The sequence below is a fragment of the Mastigoproctus giganteus genome, chromosome 8 (assembly GCF_048544385.1).
Source record: "Mastigoproctus giganteus isolate SK-2022 chromosome 8, ASM4854438v1, whole genome shotgun sequence".
Taxonomy (NCBI): Eukaryota; Metazoa; Arthropoda; class Arachnida; order Uropygi; family Thelyphonidae; genus Mastigoproctus; species Mastigoproctus giganteus.
The window spans coordinates 21,407,610-21,423,551 of record NC_143582.1 but is presented as its reverse complement, the minus strand read 5'-3'; the positions used below and the strand labels follow the sequence as shown (position 1 = coordinate 21,423,551).

At 36.5% G+C, this 15,942-nt stretch overlaps 1 protein-coding gene across 1 annotated transcript in view; it reads left to right on the top strand.

The window, feature by feature from the left end:
- The first annotated feature begins 425 nt into the window (after nucleotides 1-425).
- LOC150081330 (mitochondrial pyruvate carrier 2-like) overlaps nucleotides 426-15,942 on the top strand; it is a 29,774-nt gene continuing 14,257 nt past the window's right edge. Inside the window, exons 1-2 of the mRNA XM_090379190.1 lie at nucleotides 426-639; nucleotides 6,821-6,861. Of these exons, the coding sequence (XP_090235316.1) occupies nucleotides 555-639; nucleotides 6,821-6,861 (126 nt within the window). The 5' untranslated portion in view covers nucleotides 426-554. The remainder of the gene's footprint in view (nucleotides 640-6,820; nucleotides 6,862-15,942) is intronic.

The window sequence follows — 15,942 nt, the reverse complement described above, 5'->3', positions numbered from 1 at the left end:
TAAATAAATTTAAGGCTGAACTAGACAGAGATTTGGAGTGACCAGATGGGTCAAATGGGAAGAGTTTTTTTTTTTTTTTTTTTTTTGGCTAATGCTCTATAAGCTTGCTTTCTTGCACCATATGCCTCAACTAAAGCTAATGCTAATATGATATCAAAATTATTTTTGCATCCAGTTCCTTTCTGGCCACATCGTAGTTTCCCATCAAATTGGTCAGACAAGCTTTCCCCTTAAAAACAAACCCATGCTGTGTCTGAAATATAATTACAGCCTTGTCTAAATTCACTTAGTACTTAAAGAATAACACTAAAAATAATTATTTAAGTAAATAAAAGTATTATTATCTAATCACAAAAGATGAGCTAACTAAATTGAATTACTGTTTTTCTAATCATGAGTGAGAATTCCAACTGCTGTATTATGTAAGCGCTAATTGTAGAGCAAAAATTTGGATATTAGAAATGGTGCATTTCCTTATTCCTTCGTAGGATATTGCTCTATCGTTATGACCTTGAGAGGATTGTAACAGTTATTGGGTAATTCAGGGAAACAAAATGGCAGCTCTATATAGAACATTTATTGCATCTTTAGATAAACGCGTACCTGCAAAATTTCAGCCAGTGTGGCAGCATCCTGCAGGTAAGCGAATGAGTTAATATATCGCCATATTAAGTCTAGGGCAAAAAGCTCGAGCCATGCACAGAAAGAGACTATGCCCGACATGTACAATTATTTTATATATCTCTCATTAATATTTTACGTGTTGTATAATAATAAATATAGGATGATTCTCATCATTTTGGTTTTTGAAAGAAATTAAAATAACAGGAAAAGAATCATAGAATTCATTGAAAAAAGATATCGATAACATTACACTTTTGTTTTCATTATTCAACTATAAATGAAGTTGGCATTGAGTTTTTTTTTTTTTATTCTATTTGAAGAATTAACTTTGAGTAGTAATTCTTGGTTTAACCTCATTTGCTAAAACACATCCTTGGCATATTTCTGAATAATTCATATAGATTATCAATAGAGATTTTCATAGTTCATGATTATTGGTGTTTTTTGTCATCCCAAAAAAGGGTTGAATAATTGAAAATGACCTTGACATTTAAAAGATAAAACAAATTTACTCATTTTCAATGTGTTTGGAATATTAAGTTTTAATTATGGAAACAAAGCATATTCAACCATCTCTTATATATAGATCCACTCTCCTTGTCTTATTCAGCCAGAAAGACCTTGTCAAGATATGAATTAAGAATACAAAACTGAATAAAAAGACTGTGAATTAAAAAGAGGAAAGAGCACATTCAAAAATAATGGGAGTTCATTACAGTCCTGAAAAATTCAGGTTGGTTGTCACTGTAACTGTGCTACAACCTGGGAAAAAAAATGATAGTTTTGGGCAGAGGAACACAAAAAAAATAGTAATAAATAAAATAAAAATCATAAAATAAATCTAAACTTAAAAAAAAGAAAACCCTTGTTTTCTTACATCATTTTGCCACTACTAATACTAAATCCGAATCTAATGGAAAACCATTATTGCTTTTATTCCCCTTTTCGGTTTTCATAAATTTGTGTGATTTGAGATTGTCATAATTTAGATTGACATATTTTGCCTTTTTCTAATAGGGTAGAAATATTAGCGGACTGGGTCAAAAATTCTTATCGGGGAAAACAAAGAGAATGTATCGGAGGTCAGAGTGTGATATATCACAACGGCCTCTGGCCCATCAGGGTTTCCCTGGTAAGTCTTATGACCAGTCCACCCCTGGGTAGAAAGAATAGGAGAAAAAGAAGTTTTTTTAGAATTTTGGGAAGAAAATTGAGCTATCCATCCACGATCAACTTACCACTGCTGTTTTGGATCTGTGGATGACTGAAGTCAATGTGGGCTGAACTCTTTCCAGGAAACAAACTTGGAATGGGTGGGATTTTTGCCTAGATAATGTCTCAGAAAAAATTCTGCCCATTCCATTTCCTCGAAAGATATATTGATGCCTTATGGTCTTAATTAACTCTTCATTCATCATGTAGTGTCTGACAGATGCCACTCTTTTCTTTTTTAAATTTCAGAATAAAATCAAATCCTTAATGTCAACATGTTAAGGATTTTATCTTATTCCCAAGTTGAGAGAATTAAGTATGAATAACACTTATTAAACTGTGCAATTTGTTTAAGTGAATTTTATTTTGTAAAAAAAATTACACAAAATTAAACTCTCACACTATAGAACTACTTGATAATTGACAACATTTATCACTTACTGAATCTTACCATCAAGTCCAATCAGGAAACATTTGGTGGCTCTTCTTAACCTTAGAGGGTAATAAAATACTTTTTTTACATGATAAAATTCACTTAAACAAATCGATATTTTATTTAAACGTTGGACCAATAATTTCTGTTTTCATTTTGATTTACTATAGTCTGCAGTATATTAACAGGGGTTAATTGTTTGCTGTGTGACCAAGTGTCTTATCTTTTTTGGAATTAGCTGGAGTGTACAAATACTGTTCATCCAACAATTGTAATTTTTTATTAATTACAAGATGAATAGTGAATTACAGGTGATATAACTTCGCTTGCAGCATTTTATAATTTAGCTTTTTACATGCCATGTATTTCTGAAAAAAATAATAATAATAAATAAATACAATATGTACACATATTTATTTTTATTTATTTATTATTATTATTATTTTAGCACAGAAAAGTGGGATGAATTATGTAAATCATGATTAAAAAATTTATTTTCAATTCAACAAAAATGCGTTTAAAATAGTGTCCAACAGAAGCCATGTGAACAGATGGCTTCCTTTTGGGATTGCAACCTGCAGGACACTAAAGCCATGAGACATCAGTATATCATTATACTTATGAAAGTACACAATTTTTGTTAAAGTGTTCTCATATAAGGCTGTAGCTAGGTCCTTGAATTGGGATTTCTTGTTATAGCCCTCAGTTAATCCAAAATTGTTCAGTTCAGATCTGGGATGGAAATGGCAGGCTCACCACACATTAAAGACTAATATCCTACTTTTAATTGATACTGTCACTTACCTGCCATACGATTTCTTAAATTAACCAACTTCCTAGAGGTGAGATGTCCCAGTATATGTGTTGGAGCATGGTGTATACTGTGAAAGCTCTATTATCCATGCTAATGACTGGAAGACTACAGTGGAAAATTGGAAAACACAGGGTTAAGAGAATTTAATTTTATTTAAATTACAATATTGGTAGAGTGCAAAACATTTAGAACTCTTTACAGTAAAGTGTATGTATTTTTAACTTATATTCTAGAAACTGTGTACTATTGTATGCAGATGTACTGTAATAATTTTACATAATTACTGTGCCATACTGTAGCACCATAAACCAACAAATAAATTCTTATTATAAAAAAAAAGAATAAACAAAGAAAAATAATCAGTTATTAACCTTACCTTTTCATAAAATTGTTTTAAGCATGTGGAGTATATTGATGTGGTAACTTCTTGTTGTTTGCTGTTCTAGAAATGGTAGCACTTTGTCTGTTGCTTCCAGAGCTTCAGTAAATTTAATTTTTTCCTGTGAAATCAATAGTTCACTCTCCCTCAACTACATTTATTCAGGAATTTCTTGGTTTTTAGCATTAGTAGAGGCATTTGATGCAAGAAAGCAAGCTTATGCAGCATCAGCCAAAAAAAAAAAAAAAAAAAACCCACTTCCACTTCACTCCTCTGTTCGTTCCAAATACCTGTCCAGCTGAGCCTTAAACTTATTTAGGCTATCAACCTCCACCACAAGGGATGGAAGTCTGTTCCACCAACCAACCACCCGCTGGCTAAAAGCAAATTTCCTCACGTCTATCCTACATCTGTCTTTCCTCAATTTGAATTTATGCCCTCTCAGGTGATTTTTCTGAGCTAGAGGAAGAATCCCATCAGCATTGAGCATGCTTAAACCATTCAAGGCTTTATACACCTCGCTGGTGCCTAGTCTCCAGACACTGTAATTTGCAAAACTTAAGCCTTTCTTTGTAAGAGCACCCCTTTGTTCCATTCACTAATCTTGTTGCCCTTCTCTGTACTCGTTCCAGCAGCTCTACATCCTTCTTGAAATGAGGCCTCCAGACCTGTATACAGTCTATACTCTATTAACAGATGACCATCTCTGGTTTCATAGCTCATTTCAGTGTAGTCATTTTTCAGTTCATTTCATAGCTCAAAATTCAGCCATTCTTTCATATCCACTTTTTGAAATCCATTCACAATTTTTTACAGTTGGAGGACAGTATCCTGCAGTGTGTTCATTAATTGTCCATTCTGAATCTAATGTGCACTTTTGGAAAATCTGCCTCCATGATTGCTGAATTGCAGTTGGCAGAGTTTTAGCCCACACCTCTGCAACACAAAAAAATAGCATCTTTCACAGTCCATCTTTAAAAATTGCATAATTCGCTGTCTCTTCCATTGTATAATGAAGCAAAGAAAATATTTATGGTATCATTTCCTTTCAATCATTACTTGATCCATAGGTTTGATTAAAAAACATAACATTTAGAGATAGATAGATAATGAACAGTTGTCTAATGTCTGTTTGAGTCATTTGAATGAGATGGTACATTGTCATTCAAGAGAACTTCTTTGCTAAGAGACCCTTTGATTCAAATATTCACTTGCAGATGGAATGAAGTGATTAAAAACCCCAGGTTTTTAAAGATTTCTTGATTCATCCAGGCTTTAAGTCAATTATAACAATTATATGGTAAGAACTTTACTTCCATTTCCTAGAAAGACCTTAACTGCTTAGCTTTCCCAACTACAAGCAGTTTTAACTCTGTATGTGTGTGCCAGTGGCTACATTATTATAATTATGCACTCCTGCTGCTTTTATGCTGTGGTGCTGTTGTTTTAGTCTGGGTGGTGAGTGTTTGATTGAAGACTTTTCAAAACACTGCCAGAATCATTAGCATTGAACATTTGCTCGCAATTATCTTTAAACCAAATGAGAAAATTCCTGAAATAATGTGGCTACTGATTGAGGTAGTGTTCAGCTTTTAAGTGTTTTGCAAGTTGTCAGATCCCTGATATTTTTTAATTTTTCCAGCCATCCTAGAGTGCCATGAAAAGATTTGTTGACTTTTAACTGCTTGTTAAAGAATTTACCTTTTCTAGTAGTAGAGACCCAGAAATCTGAATTCCTTTTATGCATTTTTGCTGGAACTATTTATAAATTTCAGAATCAGTCTTGAAGTGTTGGTTGTGCTACAATAAGAGTCTGACAGTTGCATAAATTTTGGCATGTCATTTCATTTCTTAAAAATATCCCTCACTCTTTTTTTACATCCACATCATATTTAGCAGCCTTTAAAACACATTCTCTATTTTGCACTTTATCAGTGATTTTTAGTTTATCTGGTAATGTCAAGATATTGCACTCTTTCTTTCTGGTAACATTTCTTATTTGTGTGCATGCGCACACAGATACACACACACACACATGCACACCCAGTTTTCACCAAATCCCTTTAAACTAATAATGGAATCTCTAATAGCTAATGGAATCTCACTCTGGAATAAGCATTTATGGTTATACTACAGTGCAAGCTTAAATGTGTCTTCAAGATCCTCAATGCCAAATTGAGGCCCACTGAGGATCCTCAATGCCAAAATTGGGAAAGGTACATGGGGAAACCTAGTGAGGTCATACGCACAGTTAACAGAATGTTTAGTTGATAAAGGCACAGAAAATAGAGATTTCACTCTGTTTCATATGGTCACTAGCCTCTTTTGTAAATGAACTGCATTAATGATGATGTTAAAAAGACTAAAAATATTTTTTGTATACATCCTCCTATTATATTATTACATGTACAGGAAAATCTCTTTGATTTATGAGGCACTTGTGATTAAGGTGCAAGTGGAAAATTTTACAAAGCACTAAACACTTCCTGATACAGAAGGCAGTTAATGCATTACTTATGCATATGATGAACCATTTCTGGTGCTCATTCTGAGCTCTGCTTCTGAGGAATGCATGCATGGTATTCATAAATTGGAAGATTACTGTGTTATATTTTGCATATAGTCTTTGTACTGTCTTAAGCTTTAACCTTCGTCTGATAACGTGGCATCTGACAGGTGCCATTTTATTTTAAATTTTAAAATTTTTTCCGTTTTTTTAACTCTAGAAATAAAATCAGATATTTTCCCATGTACCTTTCCCTACCAAAATTCTCTAACTGGTTATACTGTATTTTCTGTTTCCATTTCAATATACTATGAATTATGAACATTAACTTTTTGTTTGGCATTAAACAGAATCTAGGTGAGCAAAAACACGATACCTTTTTTCTAGGCAATTCCTATACCCATGAGGTGTCTGTGCGACACCAGTGACGACAGGTGCTTTTATTTCACCAGCTAAATGCAAACAGCTTACAAAAATACAGATGTTCACATGACCATCTGGGTTGCAATTTGGGGGGGGGGGAGAATACTGACCTTAAATTGTAAAAAAAAGTAAAATAAAAACTTTATTCTTATTATTGGTTTCTCCCATTTATTTTCATTCAATATTTTTTAATTGGATTCAGCAAATTATAATTAATAGATTGCCATTTTAAATTCAGTAAAAAAGTTAAATTAATTTTTTAAATTAGAACAAAATAGGAAGGTTATATAGACACCACAAGTGCATTTTTTAGAATTGAGGACGCCATTGGTGAAGGTTTTGAGTTCTGAAATGTATGAAATTATTCAAAATTTAAATTGTATAATTTTGATGAAATATCAACTAGCTTTTTCTATTTTATTTATTCAGGACCAAAAACTGTCTTCTTTTGGGCACCAGCTTTCAAATGGGTAAGGTTAATGTTATTAATATTTTTTATACCAGTAGTTCTCAAACTGTTGTGCCCTAAGGAACCCCTTTTGAAAAAATTTCCTTTGACTGCCCTTGAAAAAATTGTGTTTACACAGTAAAAGTTCTTTCAATTTTTAAATATTTATAAGACATTTCAAACGTTTGCAGGCCCCATAAGATTATCTCTGTGAACCACACGAGTCTGTGCAATGCACTTTGAGAAATACTGCTTCATACCATTGTTAAATGGACTATTATATAATTCCACTCATGTTGTAACCGGCTAGAACTTGAGACTTCACATGCTAGGTGATGAGTAGGAGTAGTGCTTTATTGTTAGCAACATATAATCTACTTTAATCAGAGAACATAAGATAAAGAAAAAAAAAATAATAGTTTTCAAAGAAAATGTAGAAACAGAAAGCAAAAACTGGTGAGGATTACGACAGATGCTCTATATGTGAGTGCAAAAGAAATGCATATATAGGAGGGGGGAAGAAGATAAGCTGAGGATAAGAATGAACAATAAATGGCTAGACATTGGGTTGTAAAAAGAAATCTTTCTACCTTCAAGCTTTGTGTTACAAATGTAGCAAATGTCACCTGCACCTGGAATGATTTCTATGAAGTAAACAAACTGTATCATAAAAAAATCCTAGAATTTAGCCTTTATCAATTCTGTCCTGCAACAAAAAATCTAGAGGAAGAAGAGTTATATTTGGTTGTATTCCTTTTTGGAATTATAAGGGGAAAAAAGCAACACAAGTGAGCAAGCATTTTAAACGAGAGCATAACACATGTTAAAAATTCCTCGCCATGTCATAGGATTGGCCATGGTGGCCAGGAGAAAAGTGTCAAAAGCGGGATAGTACAATAAATGAAAATATAATGGGAGTTCACTGTATATTGGTAAAGGAATAGCAGAACATGCAAGCAAAGATGTTAAGTGTATATGAAGAACTACACAGAATCCACATGAAGAGCACATAATACATTTGTTTATATTAACACAGTATATATTAATACAATTATAATGGGAAACAATTTTGAAACTACTTCTCAAACTGTGGTGCATTCCTCTGGTGAGGAGTAGTGTGTGTGTGGTAATACTTATTTGCATGGGAACCAAAATGCAATTCTCTCTTAGTGCTATGTGAAAAGGGAAAATCGTGGTGTCCCATAGTAGTAGTAGTAGTGGCATGTGATGAAAGAAAGAAAGTGTGAGCTTATGCAGCATCAGCCGGAAAAAAAAAAAAAAAATCACACCATTCCCTCCAAATGCCTGTCCAGTTCCTCCTTAACTTTATTTAACCTATCAACTTCCACAACGACAGATGGAAGTTTGTTCCAGCAATTAACCACCCACTGGCTAAAGGCAAAATTTCCGCACATCTATTCTACATCTGTCTTTTCTTAATTTGAATTTATGCCCCCTTAGGTTTGTAATCTGAACAAGTGGAAGGATCCCATTAGAATTCAGCGTGCTCAACCCATTCAAGGCCTTATACACCTCAATCAGATCACCGTGCAGGTGCCTAGTCTCCAGTGTATATGAAGAATGCAGTTTTCAGAACTTAAGCATCTCTTGGTAAAAGGATCCCTTCATTCCCCTTACCAATCTTGTTGCCCTTCTCTGTACATGCTCAAGAAAATCTACATCCTTCCTAAAATGAGGCTCCAGACCTGTATGTAGTACTCAAGGCATGTCCTGACCATTACCTTATACAGAGGGACAATCACCTCCTTTTCCCTGCTAGCAAAATTCCTATATATTATTGACAAAACCCCATGACCTACTCTGGCAGCCTGCCACTTCATATCTGACTGCACAATTACTCCCAGGTCTTTTTCATTTTCTACTATCTTAAGTGTAGTACCACACAGTTGGTACGTTTCTCTGGGGTTACTTCTACCCATATGCAGTACTTTGCATTTGTCAAGGTTAAACTTCAGTTGCCACTTCTTAGCCCATCTGCCCAAATTTTCTAGATCCTGTTGCAGTAGCACACTGCCATTACTGTCATTAACAACCCTGTCAACCTTTGTATCATCTGCAAACTTCAACACTAAGCCTGATATACCTTCATCAATATCATTGATAAATATACAAAACAACAGAGGACCCAAAACCGAACCCTGTGGGACTCCACTAATAACATTAGTCCACGAAGAGCAGCACCCATTTATTACCACCCTGTCTTCTCCCACTCAACCATCCCTTTATCCATACAGCAATTTTCCTCCAATGCCACTCTGCTCCAATTTGTTCAGCAGTCTTCCATGTGCAACAGTATCAAAAGCCTTTCTAAGATCCAAATATATGATATCAAAGTTATTCCCTGCATCCAGTTCCTTTGTAACCACATCATAATATCCTATCAAATTTGTCAGACAAGACTTTCCCTTAACAAACCCATGCTGTGTCTGAATTATTGCTGCAGTCTTGTCTAGATGATCCTGCAATGCATTTTTAACCAGTGACTCCATTATTTTACAGACCAGTTAGTTTAACAGAAGTTAAACTAACTGGTCTGTAATTACTCGTGTCACCCTTCGATCCCCCTTTGTGAATTGGGGATACATTTGCACATCTCCAGTCCGTGGAGACCTCCCCTGAGTCCAAGGATGCTCTCATAATTATGGCTAAGGGTTTGCTTAGTTATTTTGCTGCCTCCTTTAATATAACTGGATAGATCCCATCCAACCCAGGTTCCTTTCTTATATTTAACTTCAACAATTTCTCCTCCACTTTGCTCTCAGTTATTACAGAATCATTAAGCACCCTGCTACAATTTGATAACCTTCTGCCATTTTCAAACCTTAATAACTCCTCGTGTGTGAATGTAGATATGTAGATGCAAAATACTCATTCAGTTTGTTTGCTATCTGAGCAGGATCATCAACAGTCGAACCATCGATATCAGGTTGACCAATCAGATTCATTCCCTTCCTTTTAGAGTTTCTATAAGTAAAGAAATCCTTGCTGTTTTTCTTAGCATCCTTTGCCAAAGATTTCTCGTAAGCTGCCTTCGCCTGCCGAACCTCCTTTGTGACCTGATTACAGACTAGCCTATATCTGCCATAGGCTTCTGAGTCGCTTGATAATTTATATGCATCCCATGCATTTTTCTTTTCTGTGACGAGTCTCATTAGTTCATTTGATAACCATTTAGGCCTAAACCTTGATCAATATTTCTTAATAGGTATGAAACTTCCACGATTAATTCCTTGAATGCTTCCCACTTAGAATTTACTGTTGGTAACATCTTCAGTTGATCCTACTGTACAGAATTTAAAACTGTCTGAGGCCACTGTACTCACCTTTACAGAAGCAAAGACCCTTTTCTTTACCCCTTATGGTAATTATATCTTTAAGTAAATCCCACATCAGTACACTGTGATCACTGCCACCTAGTGGTTTCTTTATCTGCAAATTCTTAATACAAGATTGATCACTGCTGATAACCAGATCAAGAGTATTACCCTCTCTGGTTGCCTCTCGAACATGCTGCTGCAGAAAACAATCATCCAATAAATCCACAAAAGTCTTACTAGTGTGTGAGTGACCAACCCACAAGTTCCAGTCAGTATCTGGGAAGTTAAAATCCCGCATTATAAGACATTCTGATTTACTAGCCCACTCTATTTCTCTGTACAATTGTTCATTGTACTCATTCGAGTCATTAGGCCTATAACACACTCCTACTCTTATTTTTGCTTTCGGCTTATGTCACACCAAACTGACTCAACAGTGCACTGTTAATCTGTATCAACTGGATGCATTTCTTTTGATTTTATGTTTTTCTTAATTAACAGCATGACACCTCCTCCCTTCCTATCCTGTCTATCCTTTCTGTACACATTGTACTCCCCAAATTCCAATTCTGCCTTCCTAATATCAGTGTGACACTACATCTCGGATATCCCAACAATATTCGCCTTTGATGTCTTGACCAACACTTCAAATTCATTTACTATACTTCTGGCATTGGTATATGTGCACCTATTCCTATTCACCCTGACACATCCCATATACCCACCTGTTTCACGATGACTGCCATCAGTCCCTGAAACCTCCAGCACCCCTCACTCCACGTTGCTACTTATTCTAATAGAAGTTGTGCAAGAATCACCTTCACCTCTGCCTGCGGCTACTTTTAACCTTTTAGTCTGTGAATCCCCCTCAAGCTAGCAGTTTTCCGATCCACCTAATACTGCCTCGATAGCATCAGCAAATATTCTTGCACCCTTTCTATTTAAGTGTATCCCATCCCTGTAGAAGCAGTCTCTCCTGTTAACAAACACTGACCACGCTGAAAAAAATTCTACTCCTTGCACATTCCCTCCAGGGCCGAATTGATTGACAAGGCTCTCATCATGTACTCCCTCCTATTGTGTCTGGGCAGAATTGCAAGCACTTTCAAATTTAACCGTAACGCACAAGTTGTGCCTGATGCCCAGGAGTGAGCTCTGGCAGCTGAGAGCTTCACGGGCCCCCTCATATTAATTTCTTCAAGGGCATCTACCCTACACCTCAAGCTCTCATAGTGACCCGTACTTGTTAAGTAAATCTGCAGATCTCCTACTCTTAATGTCATTGGTGCCAACGTGTACAGTATCACCTTTTGTACTCTTAAAAGATGATATATGCTTTACAACGTCATAAACTTTTGCCCCTGGCAGACATACCCTGGTCCTGTTCCATCTATCCTTTTTACACAATATATTTCTCATCTCTCTGACAATAGAGTCACCAGCAATAACTAGTTCCTTTGGGACCAGTGTATTCTGCCTTGGAGATTGCTGCTGTGTTGCCTGATGCCCAGGAGTGAGCTCTGGCAGCTGAGAGCTTCACGGGCCCCCTCATATTAATTTCTTCAAGGGCATCTACCCTACACCTCAAGCTCTCATAGATGCCCAGTAGAACGCTGAGTTGATGCCTAATTTCTAGACTCTCTCTGCACCTGGCACACACACAAAGACATCCTCCTTGGCTAGATCATGTTCCGTTCCAGAGAGTTTGGCAAACATTGCACAAGTTGCACATTTTTTTAGGCTGTGATGCGTTGGAGAATCGCCCCCTCAGTTCTCCCCCGAGTCACAGCACTCCTGCCACTTTGTGCACGTTGTTTTGCTGCTCTAGTCTGGGGTATGATATTTTAAATTAATAATATCAATAAATTTAATTAATTATTTGTCAATACTACGCTATCTAATAGAATCCTAAATGCAGTGATGCATTTTACACTATATAATTATACGTTAAGCTAACAGGTGTGTAATTACTTATGTTGCCTTTTGATGAACCCCTTTATGAATTAGGGATACATTGCCCATCTCCAGTCCATAGGGGGCGCCTCCGTAGCCAGGTGGGAAGGAGCAGCAGTGCGTAGCACATGTTTCTTGATTAGACCGGGGTTCGAGCCCGTCACCACCAAATACGGAGGATGCGGAAAGGTTAGGAAATGACCACCGCATATCCCGGAGCAATATGGCCTTAGTTGCTAATGCTCCAAATAACAACAAAACCCAACCCAACTCCAGTCCATAGGGACTTCCCCTGAATCCAAGGATGCTCTCATAATTATGGCTAAGGGCTTGTTTACCTCCAAGTGCCCATCTTCAACAATTTCTCTTCCACTTTCCTTTCAGTTATTATAAAATCATTTAGCTCCTCATTAGAGTTAAACTACTGTCATCCTATTCCCTAAAGAATTCCTCATGTGTGACTGTAGATGCAAAATACCTATTCAATTTGTGTGAAAACCAGGTCCGGCACAAAGGAGGCACTGCTAGATGTGCTACTGCATATATATGCATGTTAAGATACATATGAATTAGGCGTTATGACAGAATTTTGCCTCAGGCACCACAAATGCTAGCACTGTTTCTGCTGCAGCCTGAGAGTCATCAACAGTTAACCCGTAGACAAGTGGCCCAATGATTCAACCCTTTCCTTCTACCGTTAATATAAGTGCAGAAGTCCTTGTTTTTTTTTGCATTCTTTGCCAGAGACTTCTCATAATCTGCCCTAGCTTGCCTAACCTCCTTTGTGACTTGATTACAGACTAATTTATACCTACCACAGGCTTCTGTGGTAGGTTTAAATTAGTCTGTATCACTTTATATACATCCTATGCACTTGTCTTCTGTGCCACATGTCTCAATAGTTCATCTGACATCCATTTAGGTATTGAACAGTATTTCTTCTTTGATTACTTTCCATTTAGAATTTTCTGTTGGTAACATCATCAGTTGGTCCCACTGCATAGAAATCAAAAACTGTCTAAGACCACTGTAGTCGTCCTTATGAAAGCAAAAGCTTTTCTCTGTACCCTTGACAGTACGTCTTTAATTAAATTCCAAATTAGTACACTGTGATCGCTGCCACCTAGTGAATCTTTTATCTAGAGATTCTTAATGTATGAAGAATCACTGCTGGTAACCAGAACAAAAATATTGCTTCCTCTTGTTGCCTCACTGACATGCTGCTGTAGAGAACAGTCATCCAAGAAATCCATAAAAGTCTTGTTAGTGTGTTATTTGGTTTTTAGGAGCGTTAGCAACTGAGGCCATATTGCTCTGGGGATATGCGGTGGTCGTTCCTTGATCTTTCTGCATCCTCCGTATTTGGTGGGCACGGGCTCGAACCACGGTCTAATCAAGAAGCGTGTGCTACGCACTGCTGCTCCTGCCCGCCTGGCAACGGAGGCACCTCCAGTGAATGTCTGGAAAGTTAAAATCCCCCATTATGAGACATTCTGATTTGCTAGCCCACTCTATTTTTTTTGTGTAGAAAAATAAGAGAATTTACCTCAATATGATACATAGAACACTTCCTAATGACACCCTCCAGCAAATAAACGAAAATTAGTGCAAATTAATTACAGTAATAAAATTAATTAAAAAATTAAAACGAGTTCAACACAAATTTTAAAAATTTGCATTGCATTGCAAATTTTCAAAATAGGAAGTGTTCTACGTATCATATTGGGATAAATTTCTCTTATTCTTCTACAAATATTGAAATACAACTTAGAATGTATTGAGCATCGTAACTCTGTCTTATACTAAACTCTGTTTCTTTGTACAGTTGTTTGGTATACTCATCACAATCATTAGGCCTATAACACACTCCTACTCTCCATTTTGTTTCCCCAGTGCTTATATCACACCATATAATATCAGCATTGCACCTTGAATAGCTTAGATTTAATATGCTTCTTAACTAAGAGCACAACTCCTCCACCTGACCTGCCCGTCCTTCCTGTATACATTGTGCTCCCCATATTCAAATTCAGCATCACTTATGTCTGAGTGACACCATGTTTCTGCTGTTCGTACAATGTCTGCATTTGATGACTTAATCAGTACTTCAAATTCGTCAAATTTATTTACAATGCCCCAACATTAGTGTACATGCAAGTATACCTGCACATGTTCTTACTCTTAGTTACCCAAACTCAGCTGATATATTTATTTGTTCCATGATGACACACAGCAGGGCCTGAAGTCCCAGACATCTTGCTTTCCAGGCTGCTTCATGTACCAATACTAGCAGTACAAGAATCATCCTCACCTCTGCCTCTAATTAAGCTATTAGTCTATGTATCCCCCCCTCCAAGCTAGCAGTTTTCTGACCACTGCCTTGATAGTGTCAGCCAATAGTCCTTCTATTCAAGTGTATCCAATTCCGGTAAAAACAGTCCCTCCTGTTAAGAAGCACAAACCATGCTGAGAAATATCCTACCCCCACGAGCCTTGCGCAATCTTTCCAGGCCCAAATTGATTGACAAAGCTCTCAACATATACTCCCTCCTATCATGTTTGTGCAGAATTGCAGACACTTTCAAATTAAATCCTAACTCACCACTTTTTGCCAACATTGCCCTGTACTTGTTAAGTAAGTCCTCAGATCTCTTACTCATAATATCATTAGTGCCAACTATCAAATCACCTTTTGTGCTCTTAAAAGATATCTGCTCTAATGTCATCTAATTTTGCCCCTGGCAGGCATACCCTAGTCCTGTACTACCTATCCTTCTTGCACAACATATTTCTTATTTCCCCAACAATAACCATCTCCTGTGAGACTAGTGCATTCTGCCTTGGACATTGCCACTGTGTTGTCTGATGCACAAGTGTGAGCTTGGCATTGAGTTTGGCAACTGAGAACTTGATGGGGCCCCATTTTAATTCCTTTGAGGGCATCTGCCCTACTCTTCAAACTCTCATAAATGCCAATCAGAATGCCAAGTTGGCACCTAATTTCTTTACCCTCCCTGCATCTAGCACACACAAAGACATCCCCCTGGCTGGATCACATCCTGTTCTAGAAAGTTCTGCAAACATTTCACAAGTTGCACATTTTATTAGGCTGTGATATGTTGGAGAATCGCCCCAAGCTGCAACACTCCCACTACTTTGTTCTTGTTGCTTAGCTGCTCTAGTCTGGGGCATGATTTCCATTTAAATACAATTTAATTGATTAATTTACAATACTAAACTAAGATAATAGATTCCTAAATGTAGTGATATGATTATGCTATCAAGTTTTATGTATATATATATATATTATACCTTATGCTGTTAAGTTCAAGATATACACTGTTTGTGTATATACCATTACGATCGCAGTGTTAAATTAGTTATATCCTTACTAAAAATAAAATCCCTTAACTAAACCCAAAGAAATATATGCCCAATAAATGATTAGATTCTTTAAGCTAATTATTTATCACAATTAAAACCCTACTATTTCACTGCGCTACTCATTACATGCTACGATATTTGCACCAAAACACCAATACAATAGCAGTACGAATAGTAAATTGTAACTTACAAAATCACTGGCTAAATTTAAAAATAAGCTAACGAACATGACTAAGACTATTTAAGCTATTTGTAAAACACAATTTAATATGTTAATTAATTAAAAATATGGTAAAAATTTCCAAAAGCTTATTCCCACGAGCTCAGATTTCTACATCCTGGTACAGTAATGCATAATCACTTTCATTATTGAAATATACATGCATGTGTGCATGCACGGTGCTAGAATGCCTTACAGATGACAGAAG